Source organism: Muscardinus avellanarius (assembly GCF_963383645.1).
Source record: "Muscardinus avellanarius genome assembly, chromosome: 15".
In the NCBI taxonomy this organism is placed as follows: Eukaryota; Metazoa; Chordata; class Mammalia; order Rodentia; family Gliridae; genus Muscardinus; species Muscardinus avellanarius.
This window is the reverse complement of record NC_137801.1, coordinates 30,814,430-30,826,505: the sequence shown is the minus strand read 5'-3', so window position 1 is coordinate 30,826,505 and position 12,076 is coordinate 30,814,430. Positions and strand designations below refer to the sequence as shown.

At 41.5% G+C, this 12,076-nt stretch overlaps 1 protein-coding gene across 5 annotated transcripts; it reads right to left on the bottom strand.

Moving 5' to 3' along the window:
- Positions 1–465: 465 nt before the first annotated feature.
- GPATCH11 (G-patch domain containing 11) lies at positions 466–10,682 on the bottom strand (the record flags this gene model as incomplete). Of its 5 annotated transcripts, none has more annotated exons than XM_080711804.1 (8): positions 466–521; positions 2,598–2,679; positions 4,024–4,140; positions 6,487–6,610; positions 6,707–6,827; positions 7,955–7,996; positions 9,326–9,552; positions 10,624–10,682. In XM_080711804.1, 8 exons carry the CDS (start codon positions 10,680–10,682, stop codon positions 466–468), a joined length of 828 nt encoding a protein of 275 aa, XP_080567930.1. The 5 variants fall into 5 exon arrangements, with proteins under 5 accessions (XP_080567930.1, XP_080567933.1, XP_080567931.1 ...); XM_080711807.1 differs by having other exon boundaries at positions 4,024–4,131; positions 6,487–6,577; XM_080711805.1 differs by having other exon boundaries at positions 6,487–6,577; positions 9,329–9,552.
- Between the last annotated feature and the right edge of the window lie 1,394 nt (positions 10,683–12,076).

The window sequence follows — 12,076 nt, the reverse complement described above, 5'->3', positions numbered from 1 at the left end:
CGAGGATGTGTGGCCCTGTCCCTGGTTGGTTCCCTACCCTACAGGGCTAACTGATCTCACAATACAAAGTGAGTTTTGCGCTTATAAAGCAGAGGCCTAAAGTTTTCTCTAATCAGGGAAAAATATTAGGGAGTCTGATGAGAGAAAAAAGCCAACCTTGTTCTCTATTTGTTTCATGGAAGAAAAAGCTGACATTTTGATCTCCTTCTGACTCTGGTGTCTTATTTCCCAGTTTATTCCAAAGTGAAGATGGGAGTAGGAAAGTTTCCTGTTGTTCTTAAACACCACGAGCCGTAGTTGTAATTGTCCAAGTTCTGAAGTAGCAGGGCACTGGTTTTTTCTAAGTCAGTGAACAATTATATTCTAAAGTACAAAGCGCTTCTAAAGTACAAAAAGAATAAAGCATTATATAAAGGTCTTCTTTCCTTATTGACACAAACAATTTCTACTTTATTGAACATAATCTTAGTCATGATCTGCAGAAGTTGGTCCTGGGCAATTTGAAGACAGGTCTTCTTTATCTGTAATTTATTTGAGGGAAATGAAAACTTAATACAACTTTAGTAGTAAACTAGAAAATAATTTCAACATAACAAGCATTTTTGGTGAGATCTGTTTGTTACTTACTCTGCTAAACAAACCAGAAAAAGACAAAAACAACAACCAAAAAAATTTTACCTCTCAAATGCAATCCTTAAATACAAGTTAACAGAGGGCAGCTTGGGAAAAGCTATTAGAAGAGGAAACATTTGGCTCTTTATGCCATTTGACAAGTCATTCATTCATTCATTCACTCATTCATTTATGGTGGTACTGGGGTAGAAACCAGGTGATTTTCTACCTCCGGGCTATGCTACAGACCTATTTTATACTTTATTTGGAAACGGTCTAAGTTCTGAGAACCTCACTAAGTAGCTGAGGCTGGCTTCGAACCTGTGTGATCCTCTTGTCTCAGCCTCCTAAACTCTGGGATTACAACCTTGTGTCACTATGCCCGGTGGCAAGTTTTAAACCAATAAAGAAAAAGGGAATTATTCCTACATATTTGATTTTTATGGCTCAGAAACAATATTCTATCTAGTTATATAAAAATTAGTTCTAAAACTTTAATGTGTTTCATTTTCTTTTCTTTTCTTTTCTTTTCTTTTTTTTTTTTTTTGTGGTACTGGGGGTGGAACCCAGAGGCTTTCTACAACCGGGCTATACTCCCAGACCTTTCTTATATTTTATTTGGAAACAGGGTCTCGCCTAAGTTGCTGAGAGCCTCACTAAGTAGCTAAGGCTGGCTTCAAACCTGTGTGATCCTCCTGTCTCAGCCTCCCAAGCGCGGGGATTACAAGCGTGCGCCACCACGCCCGGCTCTTTAATGTGTCTCAAATAGCTATACCCAGTCGGATGTGGTGGTGCATGCTTGTAATCCCAGCATTTAGGAGGCTGAGACAGGAAGACTGAGGTTCACAGCCAGCCTCAGCTACTACTTAGTGAGGCCCTTTGCAACTTAGTGAGACCCTGTTTCAAAAAAAATAAAGAATATAAAATAGGACTGAAGCTGGGCGTGGTGGCGCACGCTTGTAATCCCAGCATTTGGGAGGCTGAGACCGGAGGATCGCGGTTCGCAGACAGCCTCAGCTACTTAGTGAGGCCCTCTGCAACTCAGTGAGACCCAGTTTCAAAATAAAGAATAAAAAATAGGGCAGGAGGTGTAGCTCGGAGGTTGAATGCCCCTGGGTTCCATCCCCAGACCCGCAAAATAAATAAATAAATAAATAAATAAATAAATAAATAAATAATAAATAAAATAGGGCTGAGAGTATAGCCCGGAGTTAGAATGTCCCTGGGTTCTACCCCCAGTACCATAAAACACACAAACAAACAAACAAAACTCAAATAGCTCTACCCAAAGAATAAGACTAAAAATAAATCATGCTGGAAGTCGGGCATGGTGGCACACGATTGTAATCCTAGCATTTGGGAGGCTGAGACAGGAGGATCTCAATTTGTGGCCAGCCTTTGCTACTCAGTGATGCCCTGTTTTAAAATAAAGAGTAAAAACTAGGGCTGGGGATGTAGCTCAGAGGTAAATAAATAAATAGATAAAGCATGCTGGGCGTGGTGGTGCACGCTGGCTATCCTAGCATTTGGGAGACTGAGACAAGAGGATCGTGCAGGTTCGAAGCCAGCCTTAGCTACTTAGTGGGGCCCTTTGCAACTCAGTGAGACCTGTTTCAAAATAAAGAATTAAAAAAAAAAATAAGGCTGGGGGTGTCCATCCCCAGTACCACGAAAAAAAAAAAAAAGCATGACAAAATTCATCATCCCTAAGTTATTTTAATTGTTTCATTTGAAACAAAATCCTGAAAAATTTTCCTCCTACACATTCAGTTACTGAAAGTTAAAAGAGGACTCTAATAAGGTACCAATTATTTCTATAGATACTATTTCCTTAAAACATCGTTCCTACGTTGCCATTTAAAGGAAAAAGAAATTTTTACCCTCTTTGAGAAATGTTACTTTTACTAAAATCAAAGAATACTCATAGCAATATTTGAAAAAAATATTTACCTTCATATTTGAAAAATATTTGAAAAAAAATTTACCTTCATAGGCCGTTCCACACCAAATACAATACAGATGTTCTTCTCTTAAATAACTAGTCAATATTTGTAGTTTTTCCAGTACCTAGATATAGGACACAAGTATATTAGAGGTTTATGTTGAACAGAACCTTATTTTTCTGGTTCTTATATCATTTTAAATTAACTCCAGGCTTAATTGGGGTGCCAAGGGCACCTCTAATAAATATATATATTATATATATATATTAGCCCTAGTCTACTATCCATCCTGAGATTTTTGCCAGATACAACAGAGACCACTAGTTAACATTTAGAAAAGAGTTTTGGAGTGTTCTATGATAACCAGCACCCTTAAAGACCCCCTTCTAATTTCAAGACAACTTATCATCTCATCTTAGAAGGTGGGCACTACCACTTTCCACATAAAAGTTCTCATCAGTCGTCCTCCAGTTAAGTGGTCATAGGCTTTCCAAACTGTAAATGTTCCCTATGAAATTTTTATATATGAGTAACCACAGGATTGTATCTTTCTTTCTTGAATAAGCTCTACTTCCTTTTGATTGTGTCCTTGTGTGTGGTACTGGAGATTGAACCCAGAGGTTCTCTACCACTGAGTTACACCCCAGCCCTTTTGAGTTATTTTGAGACAGCTTCTTGATAAGTTGTCAAGCTGGCCTGGAGCCTGTGATCCTCCTGATCAACTCCTCTAGTTACCACCATTACATGCACTACACTGCCTTGCCTGGATCTATTTTGTTTTGTTTATGAGTGGGGGAAAGAAGTACACATTAGAATCACTTCCAGAAGTTTAACAGGAAACAAGGCATAAATCAAAGTAATTTACATCTGCAACTAGTCATGCAGACAGAAGCTGAGGTAAGCAGGAAAACTGAAGCTAAATGAAAAACTTATATGCAGTTTTGATTTGGGGTTAACAGAAGATCCCATTAAGTAGCAGCTCTCAACCAGGGGTTAGTTGTCCCCTTAGGGGATATTTAGCAATTCCTGGAGAAATTTTGGTTGTCATAAGGGGAGTTGCAAGCTGGGCGTGGTGGCGCATGCTTGTAATCCCAGTACTTGGGAGCCTGAGATAGGAGGATCGCAGGTTTGAGGCCAGCCTGAACTACTTAGCGAGGCACTTTGCAATTCGGTGAGACCCTGTTTCCAAATAAAGTATAAAATAAGTCTGGGAGTATAGCCCGGAGGTAGAAAAGCCCGTGGGTTCCACCGCCAGTGCCACAAACAAACAAACAAACAAATAAATTAAATAAAAATAAAGAATAAAAATAGGTCTGGGAGTGTAGCTTAGAGGTAGAATGCCCCTGGATTCCAAACCCAGTGCCGCTAAATAGATAAGTAAGTAAGTAAGTAAGTAAGTAAAGGGGAGGTACAATTGGCATTTGGAGGCCAGAGATGCAGAGACACCCTGCTATGAAGGAAAACATACACTTAAATCTCCACTCTTATATTCATCTTCATCCTGTTCCTTTTCTTCCTCTTCCTCTTCTTCAGTCTCCTCCTCAGGCCTTAACCAGTACCATGTCTCCCTGGGAACCTGAATATTCTAAAGAGAAAGAATTATTCTCATGAATCACAGCTAAGCATTAAGAGTAAAATACTGTATGGTGAACTACAGATATGCAAAGTCCACTTAAAAAAGTCTCAATGTTGCTGTTGACAATCTAGCAGAAAGAACAGATATATATGAACTTATATTTATCATATATGAAGATATATATATATATATATATATATACTAGAAAATAATAAGTGTCAAAGGTACATGCAAAATAAAGTCTTTTGGCTTGTAATCCCAGCATTCGGGAGGTTGAGACTGGAGGATCATGGTTCATGGACAGCCTTAGCTACTTAGTGAGGCCCTCTGCAATTTAGTGAGAACCTGTTTCAAAATAAAGAATACAAAGCCGGGTGTGTGGCACATGTTTGTAATCCCAGCATTTGGGAGGCTGAGACTGGAGGATCACGGTTTGGGGACAGTCTCAGCTATTCAGTGAGGCCCTCTGCTACTTAGTGAGACCCTGTTTCAAAATAAAGAATAAAAAATAGGGCAGAGGGTGTAGCTCAGAGGTCGAATGCCCCTGGGTTCCATCCCTAGACTCCCCCCCCCAAAAAAAAAATACAAAATAGGGCCAGGGGTGTAGAATGGAGGTCAAATGCCTCTGGGTTCTATCCCCAGACACCCCCCCCCCAAAAGTATTATGGATATATAGCATAGTAAGAGATTGCTACTGGCAATCTACTTATACATGAAATAAACTTTTACCAACTTTTTTTGTGTGTGTGGTATTGGGGATGAAACCCAGGGGTATTCTACCTCCGAGCTATACCCTCAGCCCCACTTTCTTGAAACAGGGTTTCACTGAGTTACAAAAGGCCTCATAAAGTAGCTGAGGCTGTCCACGAACCTGGATCCTCCTGTCTCAGCCTCCCAAAAGCTGGGATTACAAGCGTGTGCTACCACACACGGCTAACATTTTTGAGACTTTAAAATATGTTATTTAAAAAATATAAGCTATTTTATTAATTTTTTTTTTGGTACTGGGTTTTGAACCCAGAGGCATTTTACCTCTGAACTACACCGCCAGACCTATTTTTTATTTTTATTTTATTTTATTTTGTGGTATCGAGGGTGGAACCCAGGGGCTTTTCTACCTCAGGGCCTATTTTATGCTTTATTTGGAAACAAGGTATCACTAAGTTGCTGAGAGCCTCACTAAGTAGCTGAGGCTGGCTTCGAACTTCGAACCTTTGCGATCCTCCTGTCTCAGCCTCCCAAGAGCTGAGATTATAAGCGTGAGCCACCATGCCAGACTTTATTTTTTATTTTGAAATAGGGCCTAAGTTGGCCTCAGTCCTGTCTTAGCCTCCCAAGTAGTGGTATTACAGGCGTGGGCCACCACACGCAGCTGAAGTCATTATGATGGCACTTGAACTTAGCACTACTTTTCTAAGATAAAAGCAAAGACCAAATTTTTTCTTTTTTTTTTTTTTGTGGTACTGGGGTTCCTGGAAGCCCTTCTACCTCCGGGCTACACTCCCAGACCTATTTTTACATTTTTATTTGGAAACAGGGTCTCCTAAGCCAGCGCGCGTGGCTGGCTTTGAACCTGCGCGATCCTCCTGTCTCTGCCTCCCAAGCGCGGGGATTACAAGCGTGCACCACCACGCCCGGCAAAGACCAAATTTTTAAAACCATTCAAATCTGTAATAGTGTTCCATCTGAATTTTACTAGAAACATTTAATGCGTTTACTATGGACTGAAAACTAAGCTATTTTGGTTTATCAACTATATGAACAGAATGTCCACATCTTCCAGTCCTGGGTAATCAAAAATCAAATCATAAGACAAGTTATTTAACCCTTATTGGGTAATTAAGATAATTCATGTTCCTAGAATAAACAAACCTTTATTGCAACAATTATTATACAGCAGTAATATATATATATATTACTTTAATATATATATTACTGCTGTATAATATATATAAAAGTATATATATATATATAATATATATATATTTAAACTTTAATGGCTAAATGCTACATAAACCAGGCTTAGAGTCTGTTTTTTCTTTTTTCTTTCTTTCTTTTTTTTTTTTTTTTTTGCGGGTCTGGGATGGAACCCAGAGGCATTCGACCTCCGAGCTACACCCCCTGCCCAATTTTTTATTCTTTATTTTGAAACAGGGTCTCACTGAGTTGCGGAGGGCCTCACTAAGTAGCTGAGGCTGTCCACGAACCGTGATCCTCCAGTCTCAGCCTCCCAAATGGCTGGGGTTACAAGTGTGCGCCACCACGCCCGGCTTGTTTTGTCTTAAACAAAAATATGTGATCAATTATACTGGGTGCCCAAACACTTTACAAAACGAGAAGCAAGTAATATTTTACCTTCTGGGTATCCAATTGCTGACAGGCTCGCTGGCTTCTTTTAAGATCTCCTTCTAGCTTCATTTCATCTTGCTTATTTTTAAGTCGCATCCTAATTGAAAGAAAAAACTGTACAGTAACAGCTCTGTCTTCTTTAATCATTTTATATTTCCAAGTACCAGAAAACATACCATGGTAAAGAGGAACTGAAACCCAAACTAGTCCAAATGCAAAGTTTTACCGAAACTGTTCTGCAGCATTCTCTTCAGCTTGGCTTTTCATGTGGATCTTTCTTCTGTAGTTTTCTAATTTTTCCTCTGCTTTTCGTTTTAATAATGTTTCATGCCCAATGCCACTTTTCCCTGCTCAAACACAAAATTCTGATAAGTCATTTACTGATTACTTTTATTTCCGAGCATGACAATTTATATATTTACAAATTAAATGCAATTCTCATGTGGGTATAATTACTTCAACTTATTTCGGAGAGTTGAAATCAGAAAACATCAGTTTTTTTAAAAAAAATTTCTATGGTAGTAATACTATACACATTTATTTTGTGTTTTGTGGTGTCTTTGTGTGTGTTGAGGGTGGTATTGAGGATTAAACCCAGGGGGCTTCTACTTCTGAGCTATACCCTCAGCCTTATTTTATTTTTTATTCTGAAACAGGGTCTCACTAAGTTCCAGAGGGCCTCACTGCATTGCTGAGGCTGGCCTCAAACCTGTGCTCCTCTTGTCTCAGGTCCCCAATTACTGGGGATGACAGGCGTGCACCACTGTGCCTAGTTCTATTACACACATTTTCAAAATCCAGAAGAATAGTACCAAGTCCCATACTTTCATATCCGTATGATGAAAAATATATATTTTTTTCTCTTGAATTTGTCCGAAGTATTTATTAAAAATTTCATGGACAGCTCTGTCTCAGAATACTTTTAGGACATTTCAAAGGATAAAAGTACCATTGTACATTTAGTGTGCATGATTTTCCCCCCATTCTTTTTGTGTGTGTGTGCATGTGTGTGTGTGGTACTGGGGGTGGAACCCAGGGGATTTCTACCTCCAGGCTATACTCCCAGACCTATTTTATACTTTATTTGGAAACAGGGTCTCACTAAGTTGCTGAGAGCCTCACTCAGTAGCTGAGGCTGGCTTTGAACCTGTGCGATCCTCCTGTCTCAGCCTCCCAAGTGCTGGGATTACAAGCGTGTGCCACCTCGCCAGGCCCACATTCTTATAATATAGACTTTATTTTTAACTAAAGCTCACATTTTTGTCACTACATCTTATTTTTATTTATTTTTGTTCTAGAAAATAAAACCTAAAGCTTGTTAGTTAGAAATTTAACTAACAAGCATTTTACTAAGGGTTTCCCATGGTATAAACTATAATGGCACCATCATAAAAAGTATTAAGCAAATATTTGTGGTGTATCTAAGTGTGAGTTATTATCACTCAAATAAACATGCTCAAAAATAATTTCATACCTGTTTTCACATTCAGAGGAATTGGTTCAACAATACCCTCTCCTAAAAAAAGAGAAAACACAAACCACTTAAACTTAGGTCTGTATAGTATGCCACATTACAATGCATACATATAGATACATATCTCTATTTCACTGGCGTTCAAGACTGAAATCTGAAAAATATTCTCTCTTTTTTTTTTTTGCGGTACTGGGGATGAAACCCAGGGGCATTCTACCTCTGAGCTATATCCCCAGCCCTATTTTCCCTTCTTTATTTTTATTTATTTATTTATTTTTTTGGTGGTACTGGGGTTCCTGGAAGCCCTTCTACCTCCAGGCTACACTCCCAGACCTATTTTTACATTTTTATTTGGAAACAGGGTCTCCTAAGCCAGCACGCGTGGCTGGCTTCGAACCTGCGCGATCCTCCTGTCTCTGCCTCCCAAGCGCGGGGATTACAAGCGTGCACCACCACGCCCGGCTCCATTCTTTATTTTGAAACAGAGTCTCACTGAGTTGCGGAGGGCCTAAGTAGCTGAGGCTGTCTGTGAACCTCAATCGTCCTGTCTCAGCCTCCCAAATGCTGGGATTGCAAGCGTGCGCCACCACGCCCAGCTCAAAAATTAACATTCTCTATACAGTCACTTACTTCTCTGCCTTCAAATACCTAGTCATCAGTAAGGCTGACTCAGCCTCTCCTGACATCTTAAAAAATGAGCATGCTGATATTATTGGTTCAAGAGGGTGACAGCTTAAAGGGCAAACAAAGCCTTGCTATGTGAAAATCAAAGGAATTACAACAAGGAAGAAAAACAGCAAACAGAAGCTCCTATAACATATAGCCTGTGCATTGTAAGAATCAGCTTCAGTTCCTAGGAAAAGAAGTGAGAATGGAGCTTCCCAAACTGGATGGTCACTCGGACAGCTTTGGGGGGAGCGAGCAGGACTGAGCATGACGACATCCTCAGTGTTGCTTCACTGTCGCTTGGCCGCTAAACTGCTCAAACCACCACTTGTCACCATTCTCTGCTGCCTCCTTTGGAAGCCATATCCACATGCTGAGAAGCAGCTCTTGATGACAGGTGTGGATTTAAAATGGACTTGGGAAGACGAAAGTTCTCAATAAGGCTTGTTAGCGCATAAGAGGCAAAGAAGCTTAAATTGTCCTGAATTTTTATAGAAAAAAGATTATCTAGTCCTCATCACTACGTCAAATTGAGTGCGCAGGAATACCTATCTCTGCGATTTTAAATGAAGTTATTTTATTTTGTCCATTTCCACTATCTGGCTTTGTACTAAAGGCAGGTCCTTCCTATGTGGCCAAGATGATCCCCATCAGCACATCCTTCGGGTGGGCAGAAAGCCCTGTCTATTTCAGACTGTGACTTACCACTCCTGCCGAGAGCCTGACCACTTTTATATCCCATCTTTTGGAGCAAAGCAAACCCTTTGTTTTCAGAGCCGAGTGCATTCTTCAACCCAATGTCACGTCTTTCTTGTTCTTCTTCTTTCAAACTCTTCTTCCTGTTCTTCAAATTAGCTTCTTGTTGCTTTTCTTCTTTTCGACGGGCTTCTCTGATCTGCCTCAGCATTGGCAACCCTGGCCGGATGTCTTCTCTGAACAATAAAGGAAATGATTATTTTATTTTATATTTTTTTTGGTGGTACTGGGGTTCCTGGAAACCCTTCTACCTCTGGACTATACTCCCAGACCTATTATATATATATATATATATATATATATATATATATATATATATATATATATATATATATATTTTTTTTTTTTTTTTTTTTTTTTTTTTTAATTTGGAAACAGGGTCTCTTAAGCCAGCAAGGCTGGCTTTGAACCTGCATGATCCTCCTGTCTCCGCCTCCCAAGCGTGGGGATTACAAGCATGTGCCACCACACCCAGCAAATGATTACTTTAGATAAGTACATGATGTTTTCTCATTACTTTGCCAGTCGCTCACTTGACATTAGCTACTATTTCACTATTTCAGCACTATTCCATATCATTTTTGTTACCACTGGTAACACTAGAACAAAACCAGTGATCTGCAAAACTGGCTATTTTAATAGAAATAATGAAGGCTGGTTACATACTATAGCAAACTAAAGAAAATATAGAGTAGAATAAGTTATTATTTTGCTTATTTTTTGTGGTACTGGGGATTGAACACAGGGGCAGTCTACCTCTGAGCTATAGCCCCAGCCCTAATTTTTCATTTTTAAACAGGGTCTCACTAAGTTGCAGAAGGCATTGCTAAGTTGCTGAGGCTGGCCATGAACCTATGATCCTCTGGTCTCAGGCTCTCAAGTACCAGGATTACAGGTGTATGCCACCATGCCTGGTTGAGCAGAAGAAATTATAAGTTTACAAAATTTTTTCTGAGAGGTCAGAAATAATAAGGAACAAAGCTGAATAGAAGCTGGAAGAGACAATATGATGGAACAAAAGATAAGGAGAATTGTCCTTGGGAGAGGGCAAAGAGAATCAAGGCAGAAGTGCAATAGTTAGCACTGAAAGAGAAGATGGGGTCCTAGTACCTTTGTATGACAGGAAGTGTTTCCCTAAAGCAATAAGGCTAAGGTTGCAACTTCACACATTTAAAACAAATGACATTGCTTCATAGTCTACACATGTAGTATACATAACATTCTAGGTGACATACACATATACTCACTGCACATTAATAAAGGAATCCGACATATAATCCTCTTCTTCTGCCATGTTCAACTTCATATGGAAATAGTATCTACAAGTGAAATAGGATAACATAACAAATTTTTTTCTTTTGGCCTACAGAAATGGAAGTAAACTTTTATGTATCCTCAGCTATGAGCTTTTCTCTAGAGGTCTACTCCATATTAAGAGCCCCTTGGACATCTTTATTGGTGGAGCTCTCAAACTCAACAGTCCAAGGGACTCAGGTTTTCAAGCTTCCTTTCTATCTGAACAATATACTCTAGGATTATCCACATCCATCGACCAGGGACAAAAACTTCCCAAGGCGCTGATCTTGACAGAGGTGTCGTTGGCTTGGACCGTCACTCGGAGTGACAGCTGCGTTAAGCGGTGAGATTCTGGGTATGTCTGAAGGTTGAGCACACAGGATTTGCAGATTGGAGGTGCGGTGGGAAAGAACGATGTTAACACAATGCGAGGCTTTTGGCCTGAATACGTGAAGAATGGAGTTAACATATTTGGGAGGCGGGAAGACTGTAGGTACAGGTTTGTTTTTTGTTTGGGTTGTTTTCTCATTTTTTCTCCCAGACAGGGGTTGGGGAGGTGGCAGCAAGAGTGCGATTTCATACATAATGCGAGTCCCATTCTACGATCAAGTGGAGAGATGGGCCAAGCGGTGAGATGTACAACACACTCCCCTCAGGAAGCCCTGGTCCCTTCCCTCCGGCGTTCGTCCTCGCCGAAAAGTCCCTCAGCCGCCATCGCCCCGGATGGGTCCGTGGCTGACGGTGGGATGGGCGGTTCTCTCCGGGTGTCCCCAGACCCTTACCTGGTAGCTCTCTCGCAGCGGCCGGGTTCCGGAGAGCGCGCGCTGCGCATGCGCCCGCCAACTCTCTGCTCCCCACCTGTTTCCGAAAGTCGAAGCGGTGGGCGGGGCTAAGAGACAAGACCAATGCACTTGCGCAGGATTAGTTTTTTTGCGCATGCGCTCTTCCGCCGCTTCCTGCTGGCCGGCAAGCAAGAGGCGGGGCATCCGGGTCCCTCGGCGGCTGCCTTTGCCGTGAGAGCTCAGCTGATCGGCCCCTGCTAGACTGGGAGGTGAGGCAGTACCCACCGCCGCCAAAGCATGCACGTTGACACGCACACCCACCCCTGTCCCCTTGGCTCTTTCAAAGGGCTAGGGAGGAAATTCGAGTTTGGAAGTAACATGTCTTCTGCCCTGGGCTCGAACCACCGTCTCGTGGGGTGGATAGCCCGAGGAACCCGGCGACCAGGGGTTGACAGCTCTAGCAGGCCTGGGGCAGCGTCCTGCAAACCCCAGGCCCGGCGCGGCGCCGCGCTCCTCCGAGCGGCCGGTTAGACCGAGACCCCGAGCTCGCGAGGCCTGTGCCAGCTGCACGCCCGGGCCGCGCCCGCCCCAGGCCGGGGGGAAGCCGGGCGCGGGCAGCCCG